The 16852-nt window shown below is 38.6% G+C and overlaps 1 protein-coding gene across 7 annotated transcripts in view; it reads right to left on the bottom strand.

Moving 5' to 3' along the window:
• Positions 1-16794, bottom strand: part of LOC139043175 (uncharacterized short-chain type dehydrogenase/reductase y4lA-like) — a 91910-nt gene extending 75116 nt beyond the window's left edge. For 5 of the 7 annotated variants that reach the window (XR_011500255.1, XR_011500256.1, XM_070503453.1 and 2 more), the window contains exons 1-3: positions 16583-16794; positions 14007-14098; positions 13066-13144 (exon numbers count right to left, since the gene is read on the bottom strand). Coding sequence is in view for 5 of the 7 variants with exons in the window: in XM_070503453.1 (XP_070359554.1) it covers positions 13066-13144; positions 14007-14078 (151 nt within the window). In the remaining 2 variants the exon portion in view is untranslated. Of the gene's footprint in view, positions 1-13065; positions 13145-14006; positions 14099-14338; positions 15452-16582 lie in introns of those variants that run through there. The other 2 variants (XM_070503458.1, XM_070503454.1) reach the window with 1 other exon arrangement.
• Positions 16795-16852: the final 58 nt, after the last annotated feature.

The raw sequence follows: 16852 nt of genomic DNA, 5'->3' as shown, positions 1-16852 counted from the left end.
TGTGGAAGATAAATACATGGACAGAGAACAGATTAGTGGTTACCTAAGGGTAGGAGGTTCGGGGGTGGGGATAAGGGCTAAAGGGGCACATATATATGGTGAGTGACAAATAATAATGTACAACTGGAATTTCACAATGTTATAAACTATTATGACCTAAGTAAAATTGATCTCCTGAAGAAACGCTAGCATATGTTCAAAGGAGACATGATGAAGAGTGTTTATGGAACCACATTTAATAGCACCAAATTAGAAAAAGATTCAAAAATCCACCAAGGGTAGATAAATTACAGTTTACTCATACAACTTAATACTAAACAGGAATGAAAAGTGAGCAATCTAGATTAGTGTTGTCCAAAAGAAATGTAATGTAAGCCACAAACATGAGCCACAAATATAATGTAAAATTTTCTAGAAGCCAAGTTAAGGAAATTGAAAAGGCAGGTGAAATTAATTTTAATATCTTATTTAACCCAATATATCCAAATTATCACTTCAATATACAATATAAAGGAATTCGTAATGAGATTTTACATAATTTTTTCATTTTGTCTTAACCCATTGTGCAAATACACTTCCAGCACATCTCAATTCACACTAGCTACATTTCAAATACTCAATAGCCAGAGATAGTGGCTATTGTTTTGGATAGTGCTGATCTGAGGCTACTTCATACTCCCCAAAACAACACTAAACAAAAAAGCAAGCTGTAAAATAATATGTACTGTAGGGTGCAACTTAAACTTAGGAAACCAAAAGAATTCTAAATAATGTTTATGACTACGTAAAAACGTGTCCATTATATGTTCATATATGTAGACAATATTTTAAAATCCATGAGACCTCATGTCTACCTGTAATGTTTTACTTCTCTAAAAGAAATCTGAAGCAAATGTGACATAAGATTTCATAAGGCTGGGTAGTAGGTGGAAAGGTATTTATATTGTGTTCTTGTCTGGAATATTTCACAATTAAATAAATTCAGAGTGTGCATGTTCTAGAACTCTCATTACCTCTACCTTACAATAACTTAAGTCTGAAAATATGCTAACGAAGTATTTAGAATATAAACAACTTACTTCACTTTGTTCTACAGAGAATAAAAGTAGCCTTCTTTCCTTCATGTAAGTTTTAAGGGAAACGAAAACTTCAAAAAACAAAATAAAGATAAAAATTGATACATTTGCCTTACTTATTTACTCAATAAGCATTTACTACATGGCTATCATTAGCATTCAAGAAGCTCATGGTGTGGAGAACAGCTTTTTCTGTCACAAGTTACACAGTCATGTGGAGATCAAAGTATATTTAGGCACTTTACAGAATACCAAGATCCAAGAAAAAGAGCTACACACCAAAACAGCGACTTTTGGCCCTCAAAATAATCGTTAAATGGAAAAATTTAAAGGAGATTCCTAAAATAGCATATTAGTTTGCTGTATCACCCTGGGACACACAAGGACTTCCTAGAATAGTGTTTTTTAAAAGACCAGTGAAAACACACATGCAAAACCCTCATTATTCATTCTATTTAGTGTTGGCTAAATATGAATTACTGGGACATAAGCTAAATACTCTAAGAAAGGTTCCCAGTGTATGAAAGCAAAGTTCAAAATGAGAAGCACTGAAACCACAGAGAATGAGTTGTCACAACTCAGAACTTCAGATATAAACCATCATTCACAACAACAAATTTTATGCAGAACAAGAAATCTGATAAAATCTAGTTGAAAAGGCAACTTTAAAAATTAAACTTCAATTATCCTGATCTCTTCAGTTTACTTTGAAATGAATAAGAAAACAAGATGGATTGTTACATCAATGGAGAGTTGGATAGATAGATAAATATGTGATGAAATAAGTACAGTAAAATACTAAAGGTAGACTCCAGTAAGTATATGTAAAATTTTTTCAATCTAGCTGTAAGTTTGAAAATTTTTCATAATAAAATGTTGAAATATTTATACTTCAATAATATGAGAGTAGGGGCTGGCCCCATGGCCGAGTGGTTAAGTTTGCGCGCTCCACTGCAGGCGGCCCAGTGTTTCGTTGGTTCGAATCCTGGGCACAGACATGGCACTGCTCATCAGACCACGCTGAGGCAGCATCCCACATGCCACAACTAGAAGGACTCACAACGAAGAACGTACAACTCTGTACTGGGGGGCTTTGGGAAGAAAAAGGAAAAAAATAAAAAATCTTTAAAAAAATAACATGAAGAGTATAATAACCTCTAAACTACAATTATGATGGACGCCAAACACCAAAGATACTACCACTTAAAGGAAATCAAGAATGCTACCTGTTTCTTGTATTGGCACCAAAAGAAAATAAAAAAAAATCAACTTGTCTTTTTGCAAATAGTTCATTTTAGGCAAACCCTCTACGGCACAGTTTTTTTAAAAAACAAAAAAATTCAATATAATAATATGATGTCTGGAATTTGTTTCCAAATAATCCAGTGAGGGGGGACCTGGGTGGGTATATATGAAATTCAACTAACCATGAGATGGTAATTGTTGAAGCTTGGTGACAGGTACTTGGCAGGGTTCTATTTTCTTCTTTTTGAATACACTTGTGATTTTCCAGAATAAGAAAGTTAAATATATAAAGAATATTATTTTAACACCTAGCTCAGTGTTCTATACCCTAGAATAAGTGGCCTATAAACAGTAGGTACTCAAATTTGTATAGATAAGCATTTATATAAGTAAGGAAATCTAGAATTTAAACTCACACACTTCTGATTATATTCAGTTAAACATGGATTAATGCTTATTTGTGAATTCATGACATAAAAACATACAAGTCATTCATTTCAAGCGTCCCCTGCCCTTACACCTCACTGGGTGTTCCTAGAGAAGATTCAACCGCCATAGGTAACATTTACTGGGTTAAGCACTGTTCTAAGTGCTTAACACGCATTATCTCAGGTAATCCTCAGAACTACCCTATAAGATAGGTACTATTATTATCTCCATTGTACGGATGAGAAAACTGAGGCACAGGGAGGTTAGGTAACTTGCCCGAAGTCACAATGTAAATAAATTGTGGAGCCAGAATCTAAATGTAGTTGATAACTCCCAAATCATACCTTAGCCAGATCTGAATTACAAAGTACTTAAGAAGTAGAGGTTTGCTTTCATTTAATATAGCAAGTAAAAAATGGGGAGAGATTTTTAAAGTACTCAGGAAAAAAAGAAAAAAAAGAAAGTACTCAGGAAAAACAATTCTTAGCAATGTTTTAATTAGATGGGGGCTTTAAACAAGTGAGTCCAATGTCCTGAATTTACAGCAAATCAAACACAGCTATAATTAAACATATTCTACTTGATTACATAAAAATTCCACAAATACATATGACACTAGAAAGAAACAGCTCTCTAGAGCCACAGGATAGTATGGACGTCACGACTGTATCCCCTAGTAAATAAATAGCCATTTAATAAGTATTTGCTGAATAAGCTGAATGGTTAAAACAATCCTTATCTTATTTGTATAGTTGGATGTTTTTTACTTTGCAGATAAAATAAGCTGTTTCAACTATTTATAGTATTAAAGGTGTAACTAATCCTGGCTCCCCATTAAACGATAATCTTGTAGAAAGATACTGATCCTTGTTTTTATGGACAATTAAGTTCTAAATCTTCTGGGTACCTCCATATTTCTTGATCTATTATTATAGTGTGCATTTAGGAAAGTAGTAAGAGAGTTACCAGGACTTGACATGAGTTCCATAAATCTGATCCAAGCTTCTGGACTTTCCCCACTCTGATCAAAGAATGTAAGGGAAGGGTAACTGTTCTTTGGCCAACTTCTAACTTATTCCACATTTTTCACCATAATAAAATCACATAGGTAATAAAGAAATGGAATTCCAAGTTCTAATATAAGACATACGATGGAAAGGTCAAATAAGGAATATTTTTTCACAGCAGAAAGATTAGTTTAAATTACTCAAATTTTATAGAAGACTAGAATTGGTTTACTCTCACTTTTTTTCTCCTATTCCAGACTTCCTCCTGCTATAGGTAGGCATCAAGACCTTTCTACCTAGCAAATGGAATTTATTCTGACCCCTAAAGGTCATACTGTTAAACTGGTTATGGAACTTAAAACAGAGTCAAAACTATGGAGCATGCAAATCCAAAGTAGAAACTGTACATCAGAACAAAGAACACATACAAACTACTTTGAGATTAGAAAAGGAAACTTTTCTGATCGAAAACAACTATGTCACTAATTGCACACTCCTAGAAAGTTCCCTTAGCTTCTGAGTTATGTTGTAGTGATTTCAGTAAATAATCACCTTATCTTAATTTAAATAGTAAGGAAACAACTCTGAAGCATATGAACAAAAACACAAGGAATCAAGAAGATTCTAAATAATCCACTGTCACAACAATAGAATTGTAGCTAATTTACTTCCTTGAGACTGTAGCAATGACACAAAACTGTAAAAATTACTTTAAGACATAACAAGTGTCCTTTGGTTTCTTGAACAAGAGTTCTGACATGACTTACAGAAAAATATTCTACATTCTTCATTGTTATAAAATACATACAAAAAATCCTAATGGGCTATTAAAAGCATAGTACTGCACCAAGAACCCTGATCTGGGAGTCAAATAATCTTGGTTCTAGTCCTAATTACTACTTAGAGTTATGACCTTAAGCAAACTGCAACCTCAGTAGAGCTCAATTTCCTCACTTGTAAAATGAGAGAACTTTACTAGATGACTGTTAAGATAACGTTCCAGCTATTAAATTTGCTTCTGAAAGGGATCATCAATCCAACTTTATATTTGACTTTCCAAGTGGTTAAGTTCACACACTCGCTTTGGCAGCATGGGTTTCCCCAGTTTGGATCCTGGGTGTAGACCTACACACTGCTCATCAAGCCACATTGTGGCAGCATCCCACATAACATAGAGGAAGGTTGGAACAGATGTTAGCTCAGCAACAATCTTCCTCAAGCAAAAGGAGGAAGATTGGCAACAGATGTCAGCTCAGGGCCAATCTTCCTCACACAAATAAAAAAGAAAGAAAGAAAGAATTGAGACCTAGGGACACACAAGTAATAGAAGACCCAGAACTAAGTTACAGAAAGCATGGTATTACTCCAGTGCTTTTTCAATATTTCATTCTATTAAAAACACTACCCATAACCTGATAATACCTTGACTTACTTTATATCACCCAAAGTTTCAAAGTTATTTCATTCCTTCACCAACTATTTAAGTCTAAGTGTAAATCAAGCTAGCTATCATCGCTGAACGGGAGCTGTGTCATATAATAAATCTAATTTGCCCATCATTCCACTGTTTATCATTGTTAACTAATTATCTTTTCAAAAGCAAGAGACTCAATAATCCTCACAGAGATCTGGCCCAAGAGTAAAGACAGACTTCCTCCCCCTACCATGTTTCCTAATTTTTAGAAAAGCACATGCAACAAATAACAAAGATTTATTATCTATCGTTACACAAATAAATGTTGGCTTTAACAATAACTTTGATGAAACAAATTTATGAATAAAAGGAAATGTTTTGAACTCCTCACTCTTTTATAACTGGATCACAACTAGGCCACACTACTCAAAACTAAGGAAATATGAACCATACCCTTGCTTCCTTAGAAGGATATCATTAAATATGTCTAGCGTCCACATGGAGGAAAAATCCTGTCCTCAGGTACTTTTCTTGAAAAACAGAAATACAGTAAATAAGAGAAAATAAATGTATCTACGCATATGGTCTTAGCCAGTTCTTAGAAAGCAAAAGACTAGCCATACCATTACAAGATTCAAAACCATGAAAATTTCACTTCTAAAATCGTTATTACATAAAAACTTGCAGAGCTCTCTTTTAGAGAAAGGAATAGCAAATTCAAATACAACACTAGAAATAAAACAAAAGTTAGAAAAATCCACTTAAATTATTAAAGATAAAGCAAACAGGAGCCAGACCGGTGGTGCAGCAGTTACGTTTGCACGTTCCTCTTTGGGGGCCCGGGGTTCACGGGTTCAGATCCTGGCTGCAGACATGGCACCGCTTGTCAAGCCATGCTGTGGCAGGCGTCCCACATATAAAGTAGAGGAAGAAGGGCACGGATGTGAGCTCAGGGCCAGTCTTCCTCAGCAAAAAGAGGACGATTGGCAGCAGATGTTAGCTCAGGGCTAATCTTCCTCAAAAAAAAAAAAGGTAAAACAGTATAAACAGTATATTCTTAGACATGACTATGAACATGTTAAAAGAACATTTCCAGTCACATAAAAATTACTTCTGATTTTCACAGAATGCTATTCCCCATCCCTGCCAACTATAATCTGTTATGGTGAAAGACCTAAGCCAAGCCAAGTTATATTTGTAAGTTTCAAGACCGTAACAATTTAAATAAAAAGGAAAACAAGCCAAGAAAAATACCCCCAGAAATATGATGAAAAACTAACATCTATTTCTATTAAGATATCAAATACATTTTAAAAAATTTTGTCATCAAAGGAATAGACAAGGACATCAAGGACAAAGAATAGAACAATTCTCACAAAAGATGCAATTAGTAAAATGTGTTGAACTACCTTTAACCTCTTTATAGCAAGGTACCATTTTACACCCAACAACTGAAAATATAATGCCCAATGAAGGTACAGTGAAATGGGTACTCTCACACATTATGCTAACAGTGTAAATAAGTATAAACCCTTTAGAAAGCAATTGGTAAATTACAGAAGAATCATAAACGTCATAACCTTTGATTCACTAATCCCTCTCTTAGGAATATAAACTAAAGAAATAACCTTTTAAAACGCCTTATAAGAATGAATGAAGCCATTGTCACAGAGAATAATAGAGTAAATTACGCTATAGCTAAATGGATTAAAAACAACTGAAAGAAACAGAAATCAGAACAGAAATTAACAGAGGATAGAGAGAACAGGAACGGGGAATTACTGTTTAATGGATACACAGGTTCTCTTTGGGATGATGAAAAAGTTCTGCAAATAGACTGTGGCGATGGTTACACAATACTATGAATTTACTTAAAGACACTGAACTGTACACTTAAAAATGGTTAAAATGGTAAATTTTATGCTACGTATATTTTTACCACAATAAAAAAGATGGAAAAAATAACTACGTAAACTACATTTTTAAGTGAAAATACTGATTCTCAAATTTAATCAAAACTATTTCTAACTATGTGAACATTATACACGCACATGTCCAAGGAATTTTAAAGCACCACGGGAGCTGGAGCAAAACACCGCTGGAGGACAGCAGCTCTCTCCGGGGGCAATTTTGCCCCCAGGGTACATGTGACAATGTCTGGAGACTATTTTGGAGATCACAACAGCGGATGGGGTCATCACTGGCATATAGTGGGGAAGGGGCGAAGGATACTGCTAAACATCTTACGACGCACCCAAGAGTGCCCCCACGACAAACAATCATCTGGCCCAATACATCAACAGTGATCCTGCTGAGAAATCCTGCTTTAACAAGATTTTTGGAGAGTTCTCTTTTATTTAATGTGTCTATATTGTTTTTAACGACTGCAGGGTAAATAAAAATTCATTAAAGGCTCAGCAGTTGGGTCTCTTTTTCTTTCCCCTACAAATCTCCCCCACAATCCGTATTTTTTATTCTAGAGAAAGGTCGGGAACCAAAGGTCAAAAATGGGAAAAGCAGCAAATTGTTACACATGGGTTATTTTTCTGCAAACTGTTCTTAAACAAATTACAAGAAATAGAACAAATCTGGAATTGGCAGGCTTTTAACACAATTTCCATAGACCTATCCATATGTTGGCTTTGTATTATTTTCTATTATATTTTTTCTATGATTTTTCTTATTAAGATTATGATAGATTACAACCTTGTGAGATTTCAGTTGTACATTATCGTTAGTAATGATGTGAGTACACCACTTCACCCTGTGTGCCCTCCCCCCACCCCCCCTTTTCCCTGGTAACCACCGATCAGTTTTCCTTGTCTATATGTTAACTTCCACCTATAAGTGGGGTCATATAGAGTTCGTCTTTCTCTGTCTGGCTTATTTTGCTTACCATAATACCCTCAAGGTCCATCCATGTTGATGCAAATGGAACAATTTGGTCCTTTTTTATGGCTGAGTAGTATTCCATTGTGTATATATACCATATCTTCTTTATCCAGTCGTCAGTTTCTGGGCATTTAGGTTGGTTCCATGTCTTGGCTATTGTAAATAATGCTGCGATGAACATAGGGGTGCATGGGATTCTTAGGATTGCTGATCCAAAACCACAAAAAGTGACAAATGTTGGAGAGGTTGTGGAGAAAAGGGAACCCTCATACACTGTTGGTGAGAATGCAAACTAGTGCAGCCACTATGGAAAACAGTATGGAGATTTCTCAAAAAGTTAAAAATAGAAATACCCTATGACCCAGCTATGCCACTACTGGGTATCTATCCTAAGAACCTGAAATCAGCAATCCCAAGAATCCCATGCACCCCTATTTTCTATTATATTTTATGACTCCACATTCTCATTTGTTTCATCATAGCAATTTATTTTCAAATTTGAGACCTATTACTGTTTTACACCATCGTTTCTCCACGATAAAATAACTTTTAAAAATGTTGTTCTTCAAATGCATCTTTGTAAATGCCAGTAAGCGTAAAATAAATGAAATCAATCACCACATTTTTTAAAAGTCATAGTAATAAATTAATGCTAAAACTAGTAAGTGAAAGTTTATTAAGGAATAAGATATTTACACAGTCTCAGTATCTCCCCACAAATTATTTAGTGGTTAAAAATGGGGAATAATTAACTTTACATAGAAAAATCTGGTGGATACCACTTTAACCAAGCGATCGAAATTATCATCACTAGTCTTGGGATCAATTGACATCATGTGTCTCCTATCAAGATGCACTAAAAAGAACACAGTATCACTTCTGTTGTATTTCTACCAAAAATGCATAACCTTAATCTAATCATAAGGAGGCATCACACAGACCCAAACTGAGGGACCTTATAAAAACATAACTGGCCTGTGCTCCTCAAAAATATCAAAGTTAAGAAAGACAATGAGAGGCAGAAGAACTGTTCCAAATTAAAAGACATCAGGGCAAGTGGAAACTCTGAATATGGATTTTGCATTAGATAAGAGTATTATACATATTTAAAGTTTCTGATTTGTTATTTGCATAAAAGAATATTCTTGTCCTTCCAAAATACTGAAGAATTCAGGGGAAAGGGAGCATGATGTCTGCAACTCACTCTCAAATGGTTCAGAAAAAAAATGAATATAAGAAGAGAAAATGCAACTAATTAAGTAGTTGGGACAAAATGTTAACAATGGAACTCTAGATAAAGGGTAAACAGGAGTTCTTTGTACTAGTCTTGTAATGCTTACGTAAGTGTGAAATAATATCACAATAAAAGTCACCAGGTTCCATGATGAACAAAACTGGAAGAGTAATTAAACAATGGGGAAAAATTATCATTAAAAACGATTTCTATTCCACTTCCTTTTCATTTTTATTTTCATTTATTGACTTAGACCATTGTCCCTTCCCTAACCAAGACTTTTAACAATTCAAACATAGTATCACTTGGTACATTAGGTAAGTAAGTGTCTCAACAACTTAAGGTAAAAAATTCATTATTTGAAAACAAGATCCTTCTTTTAAAAGAAGGCGGCAAGTGTCTGGAGCCCCCAAACATAAGAAGCTCTATACCAAATGCACAGGAAATATCAACGCCATTACAAACAACTGAGGACACTTGCCCCAGTGGACTCTGATTTCAAGAGCAGCAGTGCCCTCAGGTGGCAAGAACTTATCATTCTCAAGGGAAATCAAAGTTGCAGGGAAAACAAGTATCTCACCATCTCAGGGCAGCAAAGTAATATCGCTACTGTACAGTTCTGACATACTGAGTAAACAAAGCAGAACAAAAGAAAACCCTCAAAATAGCCTTTGCTATTTTCCAAGTCACATTTCCTCAAGGAAGCTTTATAACAATGGGGTCCTAATTGATTTCACTGTCCCCTGGACCAAAATTATGTAATTACTTATAAAATATTGTCAGTTGTGATTCCCATGTACCACTGTACTTCCAGTTCAATCAAATGACAGCAAGAACCACATGCTATATTTCTATATCCCTTACTTTGCTGAAAATTTAATAGATGCTCAAAAAATAATTTTGCTAGTTGATTTTTTCATGGTTCTGAATATATTCTTCTATGAAAGATGAGCAGATTATTTATAAAATAGATAATCATAAATTGTTGCTTTAATTTCCATACATTGTAACACATGATAAACTATGAATAGACAGACTTTTTTCATACTGAAACATGATTAGGAAGAATCATAAAAATACATAAGAAGGCTCTAGGATTTTTCTATCAATGCCACAGTATAAACGTTAACACCACACAAGAAAAGTGGAACATCAGACTCTATCTACTTAGTCCTGCGTAAGCCTCAACTGTCCTCATCTCTACTGTCATGCCTGAAAAGGGAGAGTGAGCACAAGCACTAGCTGCTCCACATGGGGCTGCTCCAGCTCCAGTCTCTCATCCTTCAAGCATGGTTCAGCAAGTTTGGTACTACTCTATCAAGTTCAATTAAGCCATTCTCTTTGTGCTGTATATAAAGCAACAGAGTGAAACTTCTTTTGCTGGGATTAATTGTCCTAATAAGAAATGCTGCGCTTGGGAGGTAGAAAGAACTTGCCAGAATGTTGTGCCAACAAATGGGGAACATTCGCATTTCAATAAACTGAGTACTCAGTTTTTGGCAGATATACTTTGCCTTAAAGACACTCCTGGAAAACAGTTTTTAATTTTATTTTATAAGTCTTAGTGGAACATCAGTGACAAGTCCACTGGTGTGAGCCTGTCCCCAGCCTTAGGTAGATCAACAGCGTTGGATTGGTAGCAGTTGTCTTGAGTATCCTTAAGTGCCTTTAGGCCCCAAGCACATGTCAACTTCTATGGCTGTTTTACTTGCTGAATCTTACTTGTAACAAAAATTCTGTCCAAAATCCAGCTTTATTTCCTAAGGAATATATTAGGGTTCACAAAGAATAATTTGGCCATATTATCAAATTTCTTTTAATAAAAGACATAGAAAACTTTCTGTGAGGAGAATGAAATTAAAAAGTTATGAATTACCCAGCAACATTAAAGAGAATGTCAACTCTCTCAATTTCATTGGCAAACTCATCAATTTGTTTTTTTTTTTGTGACATCCAGGACTCGAGTCTGAATACCTGAAACATAAAACAAGGGAAACTATTTACTTATACCCATAAAAAATGTTTAGTCTTGTAGATGTAGCTGCTTTGAAGTACAAAGATTACAGTATCTGTCCATTTTGCCTTCATAGGATTGTTGACCATTGGTAGGGTCTTAAGAATCTTAAGAATCTCATTAATAAAAATCTTAAAATCCTCCCCATCCTGAACTCCCAATAACACACCTCTCTTTCCCTCCCTTTCTCTTCACTCTCTAAATTGAATACTAAAGGCCTTTTCTGAGAAAAGACTTTACAGTGAAGTATGAATGATCTATATTAGATGCTTCTCAGTGAGCCAGCAGTAATAACAGAGCGCAGGCTTGCTCTTTCCCCAGAGGTGAGTCACTGCCCCAGGAACACTGAATCCTATCTGAGTGAGGGGTAGGGAAGGGCAGGGCAGTGAGACAGGAGACTGTTTCCATTTGTGCACTTTACCTTCATGTCAATTCCATTATTTATTGGAAACAACTTTGTCAGTCAAGGGTATAATCACTTATTTCTGCACTAAATTGCAAGGAGAAGAAATGAGGGGCCAGGAGAAGGGATGAAACACTTGAAAGCTAGACATGAGAGATCCAGCATTGGATCTCAGAGACACACTGTAATAGTTACTAAAAAACCCCAAACATTCTCTAATAAAAGAAAGTCACTATTTTAATGTTTTTAAAAAAATATGGTTTATTATTCTTTTATAGATATAGAAAGAAAAGATTATAAACATAGAAAAGGAGAGAAAGGGGAGAAAGTTTTGGGAGGACTTTCTTCCCTTAGTACTTTTTCAATACTTTTTCAGTACAACAGCGTTTTTCTGACTTGGAGTTAAAATTCCCTATTATTAAAATTAAATAATTTTCCAATAATAAATAAACAATCCAATAATTAAAATAGCATAGTCTAATTCCGTTCATGAATTCAATGTGCTAATTTGCATTTGATTATATAACCTGTTCTATTTTGCTGGAAGAATTAACTTTCAAATGAGCTGTCTGTTCTGATTTCTTTCAGAGGAACTCTAGTTGAAGTCCTTTGATGCTGGAGTTGAGTTCAGTGTGGTGCAGTAAGGGGTGATACACAGCGAAATAATTTGCATAATCTCTTAGGGTTTCTGATCATATGTGACTTTAGGGCTGAGCTGTCTCCAATATGGTAGCCACCAGGCACATGTGGCTACTAAGCACTTGAAATGCAGCTAGTCAGAACTGAAATGCGCTGTAAGTGTACAACACACGTGAATTTAAAAGATTTAGTATGAAAAAAGAACGTAAAATATTCCATAAATTTTTTTTATATTGAGTATGTTAAAATGGTATTTTAGATATATTTAGTTAAATAAAATACATTACTAAAATTAATTTTCATCTGTTTCTTTTTACTTTTTAAATGTAGCCACAGGAAATTTAAATCACACACGTGGTTCACATCATTTTCCTACTGGACAGCACTGTGCTGAGTAGGGCACAGAAGTGAAAGTTGTCATTAAAAGTTAACGCAACAACTGTTAAATTTCACATACAACTTTGTAATTAGGTACTGAATCCTTCAACATGCTGGATAAAAAAAATTTTAAGTATACAACTTTTATATATTTAAGTATACAGATTTTTGTCTGTAGGTTCACAGAATATAGATTTGATATCAAAGAATCAGGCTCTAAGAAGAAGGCCGGTGGAGCTGACCAGCCAAGTAATTTTCTTTCAGCAGACGAGTACTGTTTTTTATAATACCTTATGGACTCTGAATCCCAAGTTCAAGCTGCTGAGTTGCTTACCCGGGTACTTTTCCAGTTCTTGAAGTTTGGACTCATTGATATCTGTGGCTATGACTTGGGCACCTTCTCTTGCAAAAGCCTGGAAGACAACACACAAATGAATCCTTTGTTTACTTGGTTAAGCTGCTCTCATGAATAGAAAATCCTTTAGCCTTTTCTCCCTTTATCTTATTTTCATTGTTTTCCTTATACATGGGTGGAATTTCAAACTATCTAGTCTCACTTAGCCCTTCCCATTGTTATTTTTATCATTAATTAGTACAACATGACATACATTGTGCTTGTCATCTGACTTTGTCCCTTTTAGTAACATCAAATACAATCGTGTTTTTAAAAAACTAGGATTCTGTTATTAACACCTCTCAAAATACTACTATTCTGTGATTTGACAGCCTTTATTCCATTTCTGAGCAGGTGACTAAACCCAAAATAATGAGAAAAATGGGTTATTTCAACACTTTTCCTCCTAAGAGTATACTAGTGTATTTACAAATATCAAACTAATCCTACCGTTACAGTTAAGCTGCATTATTAGCTCAAGTGAGGACTATAATGTGCAAGAAGCTGCTATAAATTACAAGGTAAAGGTAACCTGATAGTCTTAGAACTCTGGAGTCCTATGTCTGAACTGAGGTGATTTCAGAGGGCTATGTACTCCTTTAGGCCCGCTGTAACAAATTTATTACAGTGCAGAGAAACTGAGGCAAAGAAATAAGTTCTCAGCGTCAAAAGTTATGAGACGTCACATAATAAATATGTGAGGTAAGCCTTGCTTCATCTGCCTGGGATCAAGAGTAGCAACTTTTATTTTTGTAACTTAAGACAACAGAAGCACAAAAGCCAATAAAAAAAAGAAGTAGAGCAGAATTAAACAGCCATGGGATCTGTCCACGTGATTCAACACCTCTAAAGGCAGGAAGCAAACAGAGATAGTAACTTACTATGGCAGTGGCCCGGCCGATCCCCTGAGCAGCAGCTGTCAGGACGATGACCTTCCCATCAAGTCGACCCATAACGGAACCTGCGGTTTAATCTACAGACACGTGTATTTAATGGCATGCACTGTAGACATGGTCCTATGCAGTAACATCTAGAATGAATGGTTCAATGTACTCCTTTAAGAACCTGAAGATGGCACCTCAGCACAAATATTCCCACCATGAGAATTCTCCAAGAGCGCCCACTCTAGATACCTAGCTTTGTACATCAAAACCATTTGGCACAGCCCACTCAACTGATACTCAGTAAGAGACAGACATTGAACTTGACCCACCTTTCGGTTTTTTGAGAACCCAATGCTGATCCAGAAGGGGTGGAGTCCTCCCCTCCCCATCCTCCCCGCTGTGCCCGCACGCACTGCTATGCCACTGGGCATGTCCTTCCTGCTTTCTGTCCTGTAAACTTCCGTTGGGTTTGCACCATCAATCATTTCTAGTTTGTTTATTTATATTCTTATTTTTGCAGGGGAAGATTCGCCCTAAGCTAACATTGAACCAGGAGGCTGAAGTGGAGTGCACCAAACTTTAACCACTAAGCCATCAGGGCTGGCTCTCATCTGTGGTTTTTCCTTGTCCCTTGGAAAGATTTCACCATCGGCCTCAGAAAGTCACTGAACAAAAGAACCGGAAAATCAAATCATGTCCAATACCCCCATTTTACAGATGAGGAAACTGATGTGGCCTGGTCCAGGTGAGAGAGACAGACGAAACGCAGGCCTCCCCATAACGCTGCCGATCCTCTTCTCAAGCTTAAGCCGGCGGGAGTTAACGCTTTAACAGCCACAGTCAGTCACTTCTGACAGGCAGGACTGAGACACTGTGACCTGGGGAAAGGTGGCGTGCATCAGGTCTGATCAGTGCCGACTGCAGGGCGCGCGGAACGGCTAGTGCTGAGGTCGGGGTGGCGAGGAGTCAAACGATGATCAAATGAGGTGGTCTTCAAGGAGCCAGGCTCTCTCCCCCATCCTGCTGTTCTCAACGTGTGCCTCTGACCTCGCGCCAAGTCACAACATGGCTGCTATGTCCCAAGGCACCATATCCGCATCCGCGTCAAAAAACACCAAGGGAAGGAGCAAAAGCCAAAGGTCTTTCTACCCAAGAAGGAAGGCCTGCTCAGAACCCCGGCCCACGTTTCACCCGCCAGCCCTAGCAGCCGCGGGGGCCGGCGTGTGGGGGCGCCGTCTTCCCCCCTCAGGATGGGAAAGGCAGGGAAGCGAGCTGGGAGGGCGTTGAGCGAACGCACTCAAGCAGCACGCGCGCACACACACCGCGCCCGAGAAGGCGCAGGCGGCTTCTCCAGCCTGGGCCCCGAAGCCCTTTCCTCCCGAGCCCCACTCCGTCCTCCTCAGCCACGCGCGGCTCCGCCCGCCGGGGGCGCTCACGCGGGCAGGCGTCAGGCAAGCGGGGGCGGGAGGGCCGGGGGCGGGGGGGGGGCGTCAGGAAGGCGTGGGCGGACGCGCCGGGGGGGGGTGTCAGGCAGGCGGGGGCGGGCGCGCTGGGGGAGGCGGGGCGCGGGGCGAAGGCCCGAGGTGCGGCCGGGTCCCGCGCGCTCCTTCCCGCGTCCCAGCCGGCGTCGCACCCGGGCCTCCCACCGGCCATCCCAGCGGGCCTCGTGTCGCCCGGACGCCTGCCGTCCAGCCCTCGGCCGCCCGGGGCCCGCGGCGTCCACGCGCGGACAGGCGGCGGGCGTTCCAGGGGGTGCCCCGCCGTCCCCGCCCCTGCCCGGGCGCTCGCTCCCTCTGCTCCCAGCGCTGCCCCGAGCTGCCGGCGCCCGACTCCGGGACCAGCTCGCCGCTGCCCGAGGCGCTCCGACCGCGGCCGCCCTCGCCAGCCACCAAGAAGCCCAGCCACTCTGAGGCAACGAAATTTTCACTGGTTTTCCCCCTTCTTACACGAGAGGTTCATACTCACTTTAAACTTGGGGAGAGTTGAGATATTTTCAGTATGTACTTTAGGAATGAGAGACTCCAGGAACCTTTACCCACCCCCAGTCCTGAGCGTGCGGATCAAACGCTGTGACTTGAGACCGTGCGCCCCGCGGCTCTGGGCGCCGGGCTCCGGGCGGCCTCCCCGCCTTTCTGGGCCCGGAGTTTGGAGCCGAAGGTTTACTGTTAGGTCAACTGCACTGCCACGCTAAAACAGAGTTTTTGGGAAAATGAGTTGCAAACATAGACTGAAATGGTAAAATCCAATATGAAAAGCAAACTTGATGGCTTTCTTACTGTAAACACTGGAATCAAAGTGTTAATTTTTCATTATCAGAGACAGAGCATTTTCAGGAATTCTGTCTTCGTGAGCCCGGAAGAAAAATGTTCACTTAAAACACTGAAAAATCCTCTCTTCTTTGGTTATTTTGAAAAACTTAAGATACCAGACTTCCAAATGCATCCTTATCCTGATCTAACTGCTAAGATTTCCTGAAATAAGTAACGTGCAGAGCAAAGCAACATCTAAAAATTAAACATCTCCTTTTCCCAGTCCATTTAAAGTTTCATTGAAAAAATACCAGGAAATCTTACTTTAGAGTAGCAGCAGGTGGATGGCGTCCTCCAGGTCACTGCGCGAGCGGCAAACGGAGACCGACCTTCGTGCAGACAAGTCAGGCGCTTAATGATGAATGCTGGGATGTGTAGTTCAGGTTTCTTCCGAGTTTGCTGGTTCTGTTTCCTTGAGTTTTTAAGGATTCGCACATTGGTATACTCAATGTGTGTACGTGCTGCCGTCTAGTGGAGCTCAGGTCGAACTGCTAACTCCGAGTAAATGGTGAAAAGCGGAAAAAGCCCCCGCAG

The sequence above is a fragment of the Equus asinus genome, unplaced genomic scaffold (assembly GCF_041296235.1).
Source record: "Equus asinus isolate D_3611 breed Donkey unplaced genomic scaffold, EquAss-T2T_v2 contig_193, whole genome shotgun sequence".
In the NCBI taxonomy this organism is placed as follows: Eukaryota; Metazoa; Chordata; class Mammalia; order Perissodactyla; family Equidae; genus Equus; species Equus asinus.
Note: the sequence above shows the minus strand (reverse complement) of the source record. Positions and strands in the feature narration are given on the sequence as shown.